The sequence below is a fragment of the Arabidopsis thaliana genome, chromosome 5 (assembly GCF_000001735.4).
Source record: "Arabidopsis thaliana chromosome 5, partial sequence".
Taxonomy (NCBI): domain Eukaryota; kingdom Viridiplantae; phylum Streptophyta; class Magnoliopsida; order Brassicales; family Brassicaceae; genus Arabidopsis; species Arabidopsis thaliana.
Window position 1 is genome coordinate 26,876,176 of NC_003076.8, and position 13,845 is coordinate 26,890,020.

Genomic DNA, 13,845 nt, shown 5'->3' on the forward strand with positions numbered 1-13,845 from the left:
TAGATATTAATTCGCGACATGTGACCTTTACTATAACCTTGTAATTAATTATTACTTAGTACTACTATTAATCAAATCCTCTATAAACATCATATAATCCATCTTTTTTTCCCAACGACACATCATACCAATTCCTGCCTAATACATCTTACACTAATACTTTAATCTGTTTCCTCACCTTGTAGATATATATTCAAAGTCGAGTTCTTTTCAATATTCAAGGATCTCTGTAAGAAAATATTATTAAACCGACTAATCGATTAACGTCCGGTTCTCTCGAGTACGGTACGGTGCGTGTTGAGTCCGGTTAAATTTATAGAAAACGATACGATACCCTACAAGGCGATGTATCCATTACTGGTGGAGTCAACAATTTTGTCTCACCTCGAACTACGTAGTGTTTATGCAAGAATCTAGGTACTCGTGACTCTCTTCTGTTTGTATATGCTGCTTATCTGCATGTCCGCATTATACATCCAAATGTCTTAATGTACACACTTTCTCTTTTGTTTTTTTATAACATCCATGTACACACTTTATTCAGAGTAGTAGCAGTCTTTATGTGATTACTTTTACATCAAAATGTATGTCACGGTCTTCCATTAAATGCTTCATCTTACTTACTCAGCAAGTTGATTACATCAGATAATAATGGTACATTGTTCTCGTGATTTTGCAGGTTTTATCAGCTACAATTTCTTACATTATCATCTTCCGTAATTTTATAATATTATTATTATTAGAAAAACCTCAAAACATCTAAAAGAACTGAGAGAATGTGTATAACGAACTACTTTTCGGATAACTCTATGGGTCTCGTGGAATACATCAAACTAACAAATGCTTTGACGGTTGGGATCCATACAAAAACGTGTGTGTGGCAATTAGAGACTTTGATTCGTATTGTACGACATGAATTAACGTGTCTTTATATCAGACCTAACTACAGTCCCATCCATATAATTAAAATTAACCATTACAATGATTCGTTTTCTTTCATTAACTTTATTTTTAGGAATAGAGAAAATTAAATTAAAAATACAGAAACAGCAGAAGCTGGCAGGTTGGTCCATTTTATTGGACTCTTACTGATAATGCCACGATGAGTATTTGACTCTTGTTTTTTTCTTTCTCTTTAAATTAAAAATAGAAATAATACTATATATCAGGGTTTTTAATTGGACCACGCTTTTTCTTGTTTTGGAAATTGAACTGAGTGGTGCCTACCAAATATTTATTTGAGGAACATTTTTGCCTTCGGCCTTTAACTGTTAAAGTTAGTGGGCCGTTAATGGAATACCTAAACCCTTAAAACGGGCCTTGAGTTATTAGCATTCACTGGCCCATGTGTTCCACTCAGTTCAGTGATATATGTATGGATAACTCAATTTCTAGTGATGAATGAGTGGATAATTCATGAGGCTTTTAAAGCCATTTTAAGCAAAAATTACATACTGTAGTATGTGTGTTGGTATTCTATTAGTGTGACAACTATTTAACAAGATCTTCCCATTTGCAGTATTGACCACCTGCTAATGCACGGTAGTACCGGTCTCTGCAATAGACAGGTCTTCCATCCGCAGCCTCAGCCGCGGCTGCTGCCAGATCATCGTCAGTCACAACATCTACGGGTAGTCGAAGCAATTGTTCTTTTCTGCAAATTTTTATAGTGAAAGAGATGAGTTTTTTTTTTTGTTTCTTAAATACCAAAAATACTTATCCATCTCCTTACCTTATATTGAACTTGTTGCTGGTTCTTGAAATGGAAACTTCTGGTTGGTTTTCTGTAGATCCTAGAGTGGTTTTAAAGAAATCCTCGACTGGTGTTGCGAAAACGAATAGCACGAATGCTGAAACGAGTAAAGCTCCTGTTCCGATTAATGTTTGTTTGAGCATCTTGATCACTGGCTTCACCTAAAAATCATATAAATTTCCTGATTTTTGTTTGTTTGTTTGCTTTCTGCAGTATTGAATAAGGAACATTGTTTGTGTATTGTTGTTACCTTGTAAGAACCCAACAACCTGTCGCGAGCCAACACCTGAAAACACAAATGCAAGGGCACAGCAATTAACCAGTTGCTTAGTTCTTCGATTCTGCTAGTCAATCAGGAGTCAAAGATGCATTTTGACCACATATGTTCATGTATAGTGTCAATAATAGAACATGCTAAGAATTCAGGAACCGGTGATAACTTGGCAGTGCTTCGATCCATTGATCTACTAGCTTTTACAATGTTTTAGAATAGATTTTGCTTTGCATACTGAGGTATATTCCCAACAAGCTCAGTTATGGGAAACTATCAAAATCAGAACTTTCAATTCCAAGCTACCACAAATGACTAGAACTATGAAAACATGTGATAACTTGGTAGGTGATAAGATTGATTTTCTATATTTTTCCTGTAGATTAGCTAAACAAAAGAAGTTATAAGTTGCTAACCTCAGGTGGTTTGACCCACATTTGTCCATCATACCATCCACTCTCTTCGTAAGGTATAACTGCAGAAAGTAGTCTATCTCCAACATAGCTCCACCCCTATAATATATACCAAAAGTCAAGAACAAATCAATGGAGCTCAGAACAAGTGAGACCTCTTTGGAGAGAAAGCTGGGAAAGTTCAATACCAGATAAATTCTCAAGACAATCAAAGAAACGAGAAATAAAGTTCCAGTCCCTGCAGCTAGAATAAATCTCAAAGGCTCCTGCAACATATTTTTGCAAAGAACATATATATTATTAGCTGTACTAAATAAATCTTGTTGCAAAGGCCCTGTTTCAAAAAATCTCACTCTGGAAGGATTAAAGCTAGCAGCTGCAACAGGAACTCCAAGAACAGTGAAAGTGACCAACCAAAGACCACCTAGACGAATAAAGAATTCGCTTGGACCCAATTCTCCCCATGAATACAACATTCCTTCCTTTAGAGACGAATACTCATTCACCTATAAACCCAAACCAAAAATCTCATCATTACTCTAGAATCAGGAAAGAAAAACAAAAGAGATTTACTTACGGGTCTTTGGTCTGAAGGAACTTCAATCTCGGAACTAGGATCCCAGCTTTGACCCGAGAAACTCATGCTTCCACCTCCATTGTTACCTTTGTCTTCCACTGCTTTCACCGAAACACTTAGAAAAAGCTCCTGCTTCTTACCAACAACATCGCTGATTCCGCCATATTTTATGATCGACGAAGAATCATAGTAACTCCCGAGCTTACTACTACTGTTACTACAAACCCGGTGGGATATCTTGGGAATCAGAGGGTAATTAACGATTAACCTGAGCATTGCTCGATCTGATTCCTGTTCCTGAGAGTACCGTTGATTGAAGATTAAAGGTAAGTGGAGCAGAGCACCTGATACACGGCAAGCAAAACAGAGCCAGAAATAATAATAATCAGTTTAGTTTTGGTTTCTTCTGCCACTTGTGGCGTCACTCTCTCGCCACGTGGCACATGCTCCCTTGCACGCATTCTCTCGTGTTTCCACAAGCCTCTCTCAGTAATAAACTAAAATTTCATTGGGCCACTCAGGCCCCGTTTTACTTAATTGGCTTTTATTAAATGGCCCATTTCAGTCATATATCAATCACAAAACGAGGAGCCCATAATGCAAAAATAACGAGGCAGACGCGCTTAATTTTCTCAAATATCCAAAAATGGCTAATTTCAAAAGGGGTTAACCTACAGATTTGAGGCGCGTGGTGATAACTCGCTTATAGTGCAAGTGGTTATTTGTTTTCCAATGAATAGTTAATTATTTAATACTAATGTATGAAGAAAATTTCATTGGGCCACTATGGCCCCGTTTTACTTAATTGGCTTTTATTAAATGGCCCATTTCAGTCATATATCGATCACAAGACGAGGAGCCCATAATGCAAAAATAATCAGGCAGACGCGCTTAATTTCCTCAAATATCCAAAAATGGCTAATTTCAAAAGGGGTTAACCTACAGATTTGTGGCGCGTGGTGATAACTCGCTTATAGTGCAAGTGGTTATTTATTTTCCAATGAATAGTTAATTATTTACCATACAAATTGTCTTCTAATGTGGGCTTACTAATTACCTTACGGCCTTTTCGTTTTCAGGCCTAGGAAGTTAGGCCCATTTTACATATTTCTTGTCGTTTTCATTTTTAATGTTTTTCTGCTCATTCGTATTACTATCGCAATTTTTTTTAACACTAAAGTAACTAACAAATTCATCTTCGTCAACTAGACTAATTTTAGTTTTTAACAAACCACTTTAATTTTGATTGATTTTTTTTTCTCTTTATGAATTTGCAACATAATCAACATTTTTATTTCTTAACTAACTTTAATTTTCTTCACTCTTTATTTCTTAAAAGATATCGAATAAGTTTAGATACAAATTTATTTAAGTATCTTATTCGATATATTGTACAATGTCTTTGAAAAATAAAAAAAAGAATTCATTATGGCAACGAAAATATAAAACAAAGATTTCATTAACGAAAATACAAACCAAAGTTTTTATTTAATTAAGGTTTTAATTAACGTATTATTAAACATGGAAATTTATTTTCCAAAATTACTGGTACTTTAATGTAAAAGATTCTAATTTTATTTTAATAATGAAAAAATATTTTCTTATAAAATCATTTAAATATTCAAAAAATAGTTAAATAATATTAGTACGTTTTTTGTTTATTTTGGTAAAAACAATTGCGATAGTAGTAATACGAATGAGCAGAAAAACATTAAAAATAATTAAATAAAACTAGTACGTTTTTTTGTTTTATTGTAATTCTGTTTTTTTTTTTTTGGTTTGATACAACATACATGAAAAATATATTTAAAATATAAGACGTTTCAGACATTCGAATTCAGGACAAATTGTTTAATAAGTTGGACAGAAGAAACATCACCTTGATTTAAAAAAAATACTTTGAAGAAAAGATGAACATTACCATCATCATCATCAGTAAGTTTATAGACAGAGAGATCTCTGTGTTTCATTGACTTCTCATTCTGCTGGTTTCTGCTGCCCTAACTTGGGCGAAGTAAGCGTGCGCCTGTCAACAAATCAACAAACCATATTAATTTACCTAATATGTGATTTATATACAAATACAAAGGCTTCTAATTTGTTTTCTGAAGCATGCGTACCATGGCTTCTTTTGCAGTTAATCTGTCTTGATGATCATACCGAAGTAGCTTGTCGAGGAAATCAATCGCCTACACCGTTTTAAACAAAACCCTTAAGAACCCAACTAAACCATTTTCTATACAAGGAGTTAAGGACTCAAGGAAAGGAGTAAACCTCGGGTGAAACTAAGTGCTGATTGTCTGCGTTGATGAATTTGGACCAAGGTTTCCTGCTATGCCTGTAGGTTGTGTTCCATTGAACCAGAGAATGATACAACACTAATTCTCAGCTTCAGCTCATTACATGGCAATGCCAAGCTCGGAGATTACAATATAATGTTTAAGTTTCACATACCGCCCAACAAGTGCTTCCAGTTGTGGATCAAGTTCTAACTGGTACTTGTTCAGATAAGCATTCAATTCGTCAGTCCCAAGCACCTGGTGAATAAGAAGGAGAGTTCATGACGACAATGGAACGGAGATCTCCCATATTCTAATACTGAATTACAAGTAATATACCTTGGCGATTTTCACTAGCTGATCCTGGTTGTCATGGCCGTAGAAGAAAGGTTCCTTACGGAATATCTAATATGGGTAATGAGGAAAAATTAGGTCAAAATTAGATCACCACAAGTTCATTTCTCAGAAAAGAAAGGAAAGCCGTTCAAATGTTATATCATGAACTTACCATCCCTGCAAACATACAGCCAAGACTCCACATATCCAATGAATAGTCATAGTCTTGCAAGTCCACAAGAAGTTCAGGTCCCTTGAAATATCTGATACACATTAGGAGAGATAAACATTAGAGTGAAGCTAGGCAACAGCGAAAAAAATAAAATAAAGGGTATGAAGTAAAACCATACCTTGAGGCAACACGGACATTATACTCTTTTCCAGGGTGGTAAAACTCAGCAAGACCCCAATCTATAAGACGAAGCTTACGCAGCTCATGGTCAATCATAACATTATGAGGCTTGACGTCTCTGTGCATTATTCCTTGTGAATGGCAGAAGTCTAGTGCCTGCAACAAGTAGTCTTACCAAATGTGAGTATGAAGTCAAATGGAATACTTATATAATCCAACCAATACCAGAATTTATACCTTCAACAGCTCATAGATGTAGTAACGAATGTCGTAATCAGTCAACGTAGGATACAAAACTTTAAAGTCTGTGCTGTTAACATATTCAAATATCAAGCTTGGAGTTTTCGAATGTTGATCTCTAACAACATCAAGCAGCTTGACAATATTTGGCCCACCGCATAGGTTCTGAAGTATTTTAATCTCTCTTCTTATCTACGAAAAAAAGATCATAGAGAGATTCAAGAAACAACCCCAATCATCCAAAACAATGTAAAACAATTCACCTTCTTTTTCTTAACAGGTTTGAGGATTTTGATAATGCACTTCTCCTTGCTGTTCACATTTATACCCTCGAAAACTTCACTATATTTTCCACGCCCTACCTTCCTTACTACCTCATAATCATCTTGCTCCCTGAGAGAGCAAATAACAAGATCAAAATGTTAAACTAAAAAATCATTGCTTTACAATAGAAGAACTAAAAGGCAAAATAAGCACAACTAAAAAATCAAATTCATCAATAGAGATAAAAGTAAAGTTTTTTACATTAGCAGCATCAATTTGATTAGATTAGCTTCATCAAGAAGCAAATCCAGAGCAAGCTGAATTCAAATTCAATACAAACACTACAAAAATCGATTAAATTACTTTAGCAACTACCAATTCAGCTAATTCTAGGGTTTAACAATCTTACCCCCATTGAACAATGAGTGACTCGTAATCCCAATAATCCTTGGGTCGAATCACATTGACTTCGGTGTACACACGAGCTTTCGACATCGCCCGCGTCTGGTTAGAATCAGAGATCTCTACGAGAAAATCTGGATCGATCGTAGTACAACCGGAAACTTCCGAGACAGCTCTCGCTGTGGGAGTGACGATAGATGAGCGTAGGATAGGAGAGTGCGCCGTTGGCGCACGTAAGGCTAAGACGGCGCACAGTAACAAGAGACGTCGAAGAGGAGAATCGAAGAAGAGGAAGAACAAGAAGAAAAGCGTATCTATCATTCACTACGCTCTTCCGCACCAGATTAACTTTTTGTTTTCCTTTTTTCGTTTGCGTTATTTTTGCGCCAACTAAATTTGCCATAAAGGCCTGACATAGTATAATGGGCTTTATTTATGGCCCAATATATTTGGACCCAAATAGTCCACCCGCTTATATACATGTTAGGGTTCTTATTTTTGGGAAGCTTTTGAAATTTCGGATTTGCATTAAGCGAGGATTCGATCAGTGATAATGGAGCTAAGTCTCGAGAAAGTCTGCAATAATGGGCAAGTAAAAGGTGGAAACTTTCTATCTGTGTCCCCACGATTCATCAAGGAGGCTGCGACAAAGCCATTTAAAGATTGTTCAGACTCCTATCACTATCAATGGGTTCTCCGACAAATGTAACAGCTAATTGGTTGATACACGCGAAGATTACGCTATGGTTGTTTTAGGAGTTGAGGCATTTGATGGATGAAGAGGCTCAATGTATAGTGTGGAAGACTGCAAAAAGCTATTGATCTTGAAGGGGTTGAATTGGTTAACAATACTGATTTTTGATTCCAATGTTGAGAACTCGAGGGAAGATTCTGTCGTCTTTACTCATTTAGCTGACCAAGCCATGAAAAACAACTAGAGGTAAAAACTCAGATTCATGTATCATCCTCTGTTTTTATTGTTTGCAATTATTTGAAAATTTTGAATTTTTCGTTGAGGACGTCTTATATTATTCAAGAGACACAATTTATTGCAAGATTGAGTAGAGTCTCAATCAAAATGTTGAGGCATATAGTGACTTCAATTATCAGAAAAAAAGATGATAAGACTCTCTGTAGGGACAAATATCCCATCATTCATGTTCTGTCACAAAACCAAGATTCTGCAGCTTACTTATATACTCCTTCCTTCTCTTCTTCTTACCACTAAACCAATTTATAGCTAATATTTGTAAGGGATATATACATTTGTGGAGAGGAATCAATACTCTCTTTTTTATAATTTGGAATTATTAGTTTGGTACAAAGATGTGTGTCTGATCCACTTGGACTCTTCTCAATTTTTAAACCAATCCATTACCACACACACTCCCTCCTTAGACTGACTCCCTATCTTGTACTCTCCATTAGAATGACATAACTACCCTGTTCTGTCTTGTTCATTGCTTTTGGTGGTAAGGGTAGTTTATGGTTTTCTTTGTTTGGAGAATTTGAGTTCTCTTTTTCTGTTTGGTCACAATTATCAAAAGAGAGGAAGAAGCTCATTTTCTTGATCTTATTCTCTCTCTTTTAGTAGTACATTACGGCACGTCTTCTTCATGAGAAGGACTTGAAATAGTGTTCCATGGTGAATTTCTTGAGTGAAAAGAAACTGCGAGCTAAGTGTTCGTAATATGTCAGCAAAGAAGAAAGATCTTTTGTCCTCAGCTATGAAAAGAACCAGTGAATGGTTTTTTATTCTCTTCATAAGATTATTTTGTTTCTCAATCCATTTTTTGTTTCCAGTCCTGAAGTAGAAATCGTTTATAATACTCTTTATTACATCGTTTCAGGATTTCTTCTCAAGAAGTATCTAGTGATGTCACCGTTCATGTAGGAGAAGCTTCGTTTTCACTGCACAAGGTAGATTATAGATCTGTATTTAGCGATCAATCTCTCTGATGTAAAGCCAATGACATGATCACATTCGTGCCGATTCGGTTGTTTTCTCTCTGAATCTTGCAGTTTCCACTCATGTCAAAATGTGGGTTTATCAAGAAACTTGTGTCGGAATCAAGCAAAGATTCAGATTCCACTGTTATCAAGATACCAGATATTCCAGGAGGCTCTGAAGCATTTGAGCTAGCGGCTAAGTTCTGCTACGGCATTAACTTTGATATGAGCACAGAGAACATTGCCATGTTGCGATGTGCAGCGGAGTATCTAGAGATGACAGAGGAACACTCTGTGGAAAATCTCGTTGTAAGAGCCGAAGCTTACTTGAATGAAGTAGCTCTCAAGAGCTTATCGAGTTCGATCACAGTCTTGCACAAATCAGAGAAGTTGTTGCCCATTGCTGAAAGAGTCAAACTTGTAAGCCGTTGCATCGATGCAATTGCTTATATGACTTGTCAAGAGAGCCATTTTTGCAGTCCTTCTTCAAGTAATAGCGGTAACAATGAGGTTGTGGTTCAGCAGCAGAGCAAGCAGCCTGTTGTTGATTGGTGGGCTGAAGACTTAACGGTTCTTAGGATTGATTCGTTTCAACGTGTCCTGATCGCGATGATGGCTAGAGGGTTTAAGCAGTATGGACTTGGTCCAGTGCTTATGCTCTATGCTCAGAAATCTCTTCGAGGGTTGGTGAGTTTCTTACAAACACACATTACCATTTTGGTTGAGTCTCTTCTTTTGTTGAAGTTCCATAAACTAGGGACAAAGAATGATGGGTATCCGTTAAAAGTTTGTTTCGTTTCTTTGCAAATGCAGGAAATTTTCGGGAAAGGAATGAAGAAGATTGAGCCAAAACAAGAACACGAGAAAAGAGTGATTCTTGAAACAATCGTAAGCCTTCTTCCTCGAGAGAAAAATGCAATGTCGGTTAGCTTTCTCTCTATGCTTCTACGCGCAGCAATATTCCTCGAAACAACGGTTGCTTGTAGACTTGACTTGGAAAACAGAATGGGATTACAATTAGGACAAGCCGTGCTCGATGATCTCTTGATTCCTTCTTATTCATTCACTGGAGATCACTCCATGTTTGATACTGACACTGTTCAACGCATTCTCATGAATTATCTCGAGTTTGAAGTCGAAGGAGTTCGCTTAAGCAATAATGGTGTTGATCTTGCTGGTGATATGGAACGTGTTGGTAAACTTTTGGAGAATTATATGGCTGAAATTGCTTCTGATAGAAATGTGAGCTTGCAGAAATTCATCGGTTTAGCTGAACTTATCCCCGAACAGTCTAGGGTTACTGAAGATGGTATGTATCGAGCCGTCGACATCTACCTTAAGGTAATATTAAGTTAGTAAACATTTACATTCATTTGCTCTATACCGAATCCGTTTAGATGAGACTACAAAAACTGGTAAATATTTGACATCTTGTGGTTAAGGAGATGATCAAGTTCCCATTATCTTAGAGATTTTGAAAAACTTTAAGAGAGCTCTAGTGAACAACTATGGTTTTTTCTTGCAGGCGCATCCCAATATGAGTGATGTAGAGAGGAAGAAAGTGTGCAGCTTAATGGACTGCCAAAAACTATCACGAGAAGCCTGCGCTCATGCAGCTCAGAATGATCGTCTTCCTGTTCAGACCATTGTTCAAGTCCTTTACTACGAGCAACAACGTCTACGAGGAGAAGTCACTAACGATTCAGATTCTCCAGCCCCACCACCACCACAACCAGCAGCTGTTCTTCCTCCCAAACTTAGCTCCTACACCGACGAACTCTCCAAGCTTAAACGCGAAAATCAGGACTTGAAGCTCGAACTTCTCAAAATGAAAATGAAGCTAAAAGAGTTTGAGAAAGAGAGTGAGAAGAAAACATCATCATCAACCATCAGCACGAATCCAAGTTCACCAATCTCAACTGCTTCCACGGGTAAGCCTCCATTGCCAAGAAAGTCATTCATAAACTCTGTTTCCAAGAAACTCGGTAAGCTAAACCCTTTTAGCATCACACCATACAACGGTAGAGGCAGAACCAAACCACCAAAAGATCGGAGACACTCTATTTCTTGAATACCATATCTATATACACATATATAAAGTTGAATTTTTGTTGGAACTTTTAAGTTCTGATTCAAGGGGTTTTCTTCCTGCTTATCAACATTTGATATTTTGGTGTGTTTATGATGTATAAACTTTATCTGTGGAACTTATCACTTATGAGTATAGATCATAGATTCAGAGAATTTGGGATTCTAAAGCTGATGATGATCAAACCAGATCGTGGGGTCATGTATTAAAAAATAATAGTAACTTTTCAATTTTAGTTCTTTGGAAATTAGGGAAAGAAATATATATAAAAATCAGAACTAGAACAGGGGAAGTAGGTGATTCTCATGAAGCCTGAAGGGAACATGACAGCAGAGATTGCATGTTCTTGTCCCATAACTAATTCATCATTGGCCCCTTTTATAACTTCTCCTCTATTATTATTTTTTATTCATAATAATTCAATTTTGCTCTCCAAAAAACAAAACTCAATTTCATTATCTTCTCCTTTTTATGTGTATTTTATAGCTAAAGATCGAACCTTATATAGATACTTCACCTGATAAATTTTGTGCTCGAAATTAATTAATATTTATCTTCAGAAACAATAAAACATTAATATTGATTTTATTTACAAAAACCCTAAAAAGAACTAGTAAACAAGAAAATTACTGATAAGCATTAAATAAAAAGGAAAAAAAATCACCTGATATGAGGCATGATAAAACAATCTCATCAGAAAATAAAAATTAAACTACTAAATTGAAAAAAAGAGATGCAAATCTATTTCAGAATACAGTTAAAAATTAAAAATTATTTATTATCAAATAACATTCAAGGTCAATGCTTGAAGCCATGGCTGCTGCTTCTGATGTTTCATCATTCTTTCTTGCCTCACTTGTTCTTCAAGATTGTTGTTATTGTTATTACTTGATCCTGTCGAAGACGAAGAAAAACTCCGGCGACCGGAATTTAAACTCCCGTCCATCATCTCCGGCAAAGAGTTCTTTTTCTTCTTCTTGTTCATCCTCATCATTTCATCACCACCGTAACACGAGGGACCAAGGGTTAACTCGATCTCACTCTCATCCATAATCTCTATATTATTATTACCACCGGAGAAATTCGCCGGCCGGTCAATCTCGTTGTCAACTCTTCTGATGAATGTTCCTAGACCTGAATTTACATGATTGTTCTTGGTAGTAAATTTGTTGATCTCCATGTTCTTCATCAATATCTTCTGAACTTGATATAATCTATGAAGTTCATATACCTGAAAATGCATAATAATCATATATTAATTTTTTTAACATGTGTACATATGTATGACTTAAGATGTAATATATGGATAAGGATTCTCTTTAATTATTACCTGTTGCTTGAAAGTTTCTTCATGTTTAAGCATAGCCATTTTCATGCACTGCTTATCGTACGGATTAAGAAGCTTCTCCATGTTTGATATGTTCCAAGAGATTAGGATTTTATTTCATCAAGATCTCAAGGAGATTTGATATGACGAAACTTGGAACTTCGGTTTTGTAATAACCTGTGAGATTTGAAAGTTGTTAGGGACAGAAAAAAAATTAAAAAAAAATTGTCTGCTAGTAGTACTCGATTTAGATTCTGCAATTTTTAGCCACTAATGCTAACAAATCTGAGCACACATGCACAAAAATATCTTCATCTATCTATACATACAAAATTTCATAACATATAGATATCGTACTTTGAAAACCAATTTGGTGGTTCATGTTCTTTCCCTTATACGCATGTCAATCTTGTCTTTTCATCAATAAAGATTCTTTTACATTCTTATGGACTTTTGTGGTTTTCACAGTAAGAATTGATGTCAAGTTTGGTGGGAATAATAATAGAGCTGTTCTATCTAAAATGAAAACAAACCAATCTCAAAATAATCGAATTGAATTAAATCCAAAAAAAAAAAAAAAACTGAAATTAAAAAGCTGATGAAGAAATAAAATCAAACTAAGAAGAGATAATAAGTACGTAGTGCTAGGTTATCATTACTGACCTGAAACCAATTAGGGTTTAGGAGCTGATGATTATACGATGGAAGAAGATGATGAAGAAAATTAAAAGAGATATTTTTTGTTTTTGTTTTAAGAAGAGAATAATGAGCTTGAGAAGCAGATGATTATGATGAGCTTAGAGAAGAGATATGGATTGGTGCGTCACATTCTTCATAGTTATATATACTGCAGAAAAATTATTTAAAAAGAAAGTTCACAAATTTAATGATTATAAAAACAAGGTTTAAGTAATCATTTGTTTAACAATTAATTAATCTCTCTCTCACATATCACAAGAACCAGAGTGATTGTTGCAAACTAACTCAAAGCCCAAATAAAACAAGAGTGTGTTTAGCCAATAGCCTTCAAAGGTTCTTCTAAGAAATATGCCATATGCCACCTCTTCAGAGTTCAGACAGCTCCAGCAAAGCTTTTACTTACACAATCCATATAAATAATATGATCTATATTAATTTTACATGTAAGTATATATGTCTACAAAAATCGTGTACATGGATACATGCTTGACAGATGAGACAATACTAGATTCAATTTCGGATCCCTCACATATTCATAAAATTAAATTCATCCATAGAATAATAATATTCATGGCTTGGGGGATTTATGATTCATGGTTTTTATATTGGTAGTTGAAATTTTATATATTATATCATCATCATGAATACCGATGTTGTTTTGGAGTTTTTCGTAGAACTTTAATTTTTTGGTTAAATCTCCGGAATATGTATATACATTGTCAAATAAATGTGAATTTAGTGGTTGTTGGAGACTTTATATATATCTTATAAACTTTATAATAATCAATAAAAAATGATTCGATAATAATTATGATTAAGATATAATAAAGTGTTTCGGGGAACATCTTATATCTTGCTGAGCTTGAATCACATGCAACCCAGACTAACAAATC

The 13,845-nt window shown here is 35.4% G+C and overlaps 4 protein-coding genes and 1 long non-coding RNA gene across 12 annotated transcripts; 2 read left to right on the forward strand and 3 right to left on the reverse strand.

The window, feature by feature from the left end:
* Positions 1-377: 377 nt before the first annotated feature.
* On the forward strand, positions 378-680 carry AT5G09875. Its single transcript, NR_143244.1, has one exon. It is a non-coding gene; the product is annotated as an other RNA (long non-coding RNA).
* Positions 681-1,096: 416 nt separating this feature from the next.
* Positions 1,097-3,464, reverse strand: CGLD27 (DUF1230 family protein (DUF1230)). The gene is made up of 7 exons (NM_126137.4): positions 3,015-3,464; positions 2,791-2,943; positions 2,626-2,703; positions 2,441-2,536; positions 2,004-2,039; positions 1,733-1,914; positions 1,097-1,654 (listed from the first exon to the last, which is right to left on the reverse strand). The coding sequence occupies exons 1-7, from the start codon at positions 3,288-3,290 to the stop codon at positions 1,492-1,494; spliced, it is 984 nt and encodes a 327-aa protein (NP_201538.1). The 5' UTR covers positions 3,291-3,464; the 3' UTR covers positions 1,097-1,491.
* A 1,326-nt stretch (positions 3,465-4,790) lies between these two features.
* Positions 4,791-7,904, reverse strand: CKA1 (casein kinase alpha 1). Of its 2 annotated transcripts, none has more exons than NM_126138.4 (10): positions 6,895-7,904; positions 6,485-6,614; positions 6,219-6,413; positions 5,980-6,137; positions 5,802-5,892; positions 5,633-5,698; positions 5,469-5,551; positions 5,289-5,352; positions 5,135-5,203; positions 4,791-5,040 (listed from the first exon to the last, which is right to left on the reverse strand). In NM_126138.4, the coding sequence occupies exons 1-10, from the start codon at positions 7,206-7,208 to the stop codon at positions 4,981-4,983; spliced, it is 1,230 nt and encodes a 409-aa protein (NP_201539.2). In that variant the 5' UTR covers positions 7,209-7,904; the 3' UTR covers positions 4,791-4,980. The 2 variants fall into 2 exon arrangements, with proteins under 2 accessions (NP_201539.2, NP_001032165.1); NM_001037088.2 differs by having other exon boundaries at positions 6,584-6,614; positions 6,895-7,245.
* On the forward strand, positions 7,488-11,255 carry AT5G67385 (Phototropic-responsive NPH3 family protein). 5 transcript variants are annotated; one of them, NM_001345822.1, is made up of 5 exons: positions 7,488-7,827; positions 8,738-8,807; positions 8,910-9,524; positions 9,651-10,178; positions 10,363-11,161. In NM_001345822.1, exons 3-5 carry the CDS (start codon positions 8,919-8,921, stop codon positions 10,906-10,908), a joined length of 1,680 nt encoding a protein of 559 aa, NP_001331620.1. In that variant the 5' UTR covers positions 7,488-7,827; positions 8,738-8,807; positions 8,910-8,918; the 3' UTR covers positions 10,909-11,161. The 5 variants fall into 5 exon arrangements, with proteins under 5 accessions (NP_001331620.1, NP_680473.2, NP_001331619.1 ...); NM_148168.4 differs by lacking the exon at positions 7,488-7,827 and adding an exon at positions 8,028-8,634 and having other exon boundaries at positions 10,363-11,255; NM_001345823.1 differs by lacking the exon at positions 7,488-7,827 and having other exon boundaries at positions 8,028-8,807; positions 10,363-11,255.
* A 180-nt stretch (positions 11,256-11,435) lies between these two features.
* Positions 11,436-13,192, reverse strand: AT5G67390 (glycosyltransferase-like protein). 3 transcript variants are annotated; one of them, NM_126139.3, is made up of 3 exons: positions 12,917-13,192; positions 12,257-12,430; positions 11,436-12,157 (listed from the first exon to the last, which is right to left on the reverse strand). In NM_126139.3, exons 2-3 carry the CDS (start codon positions 12,335-12,337, stop codon positions 11,708-11,710), a joined length of 531 nt encoding a protein of 176 aa, NP_201540.1. In that variant the 5' UTR covers positions 12,338-12,430; positions 12,917-13,192; the 3' UTR covers positions 11,436-11,707. The 3 variants fall into 3 exon arrangements, with proteins under 3 accessions (NP_201540.1, NP_001330136.1, NP_001032166.1); NM_001345826.1 differs by having other exon boundaries at positions 12,611-12,937; NM_001037089.3 differs by lacking the exon at positions 12,917-13,192 and having other exon boundaries at positions 12,257-12,818.
* Between the last annotated feature and the right edge of the window lie 653 nt (positions 13,193-13,845).

Bases quoted from the DNA above. Each gene is read 5' to 3' on its own strand.
- CGLD27 (NM_126137.4), bottom strand. From the start codon at position 3,290: ATGCTCAGGTTAATCGTTAATTACCCTCTGATTCCCAAGATATCCCAC. The intron at 1,915-2,003 runs GTAACAACAATA...TATGATTTTTAG, and splicing joins GGTTGTTGGGTTCTTACAAG to GTGAAGCCAGTGATCAAGAT. The intron at 1,655-1,732 runs GTAAGGAGATGG...AAAAATTTGCAG, and splicing joins AGCAACAAGTTCAATATAAG to AAAAGAACAATTGCTTCGAC.
- CKA1 (NM_126138.4), bottom strand. From the start codon at position 7,208: ATGATAGATACGCTTTTCTTCTTGTTCTTCCTCTTCTTCGATTCTCCT. The intron at 5,699-5,801 runs GTAAGTTCATGA...TACCCATATTAG, and splicing joins GCTGTATGTTTGCAGGGATG to ATATTCCGTAAGGAACCTTT. The intron at 5,353-5,468 runs GTATGTGAAACT...CACAACCTACAG, and splicing joins CTGGAAGCACTTGTTGGGCG to GCATAGCAGGAAACCTTGGT.
- AT5G67385 (NM_148168.4), top strand. From the start codon at position 8,579: ATGTCAGCAAAGAAGAAAGATCTTTTGTCCTCAGCTATGAAAAGAACC. The intron at 8,808-8,909 runs GTAGATTATAGA...TGAATCTTGCAG, and splicing joins CTTCGTTTTCACTGCACAAG to TTTCCACTCATGTCAAAATG. The intron at 10,179-10,362 runs GTAATATTAAGT...TTTTTCTTGCAG, and splicing joins CCGTCGACATCTACCTTAAG to GCGCATCCCAATATGAGTGA.
- AT5G67390 (NM_126139.3), bottom strand. From the start codon at position 12,337: ATGGAGAAGCTTCTTAATCCGTACGATAAGCAGTGCATGAAAATGGCT. The intron at 12,158-12,256 runs GTAATAATTAAA...ATGCATTTTCAG, and splicing joins AAGAAACTTTCAAGCAACAG to GTATATGAACTTCATAGATT.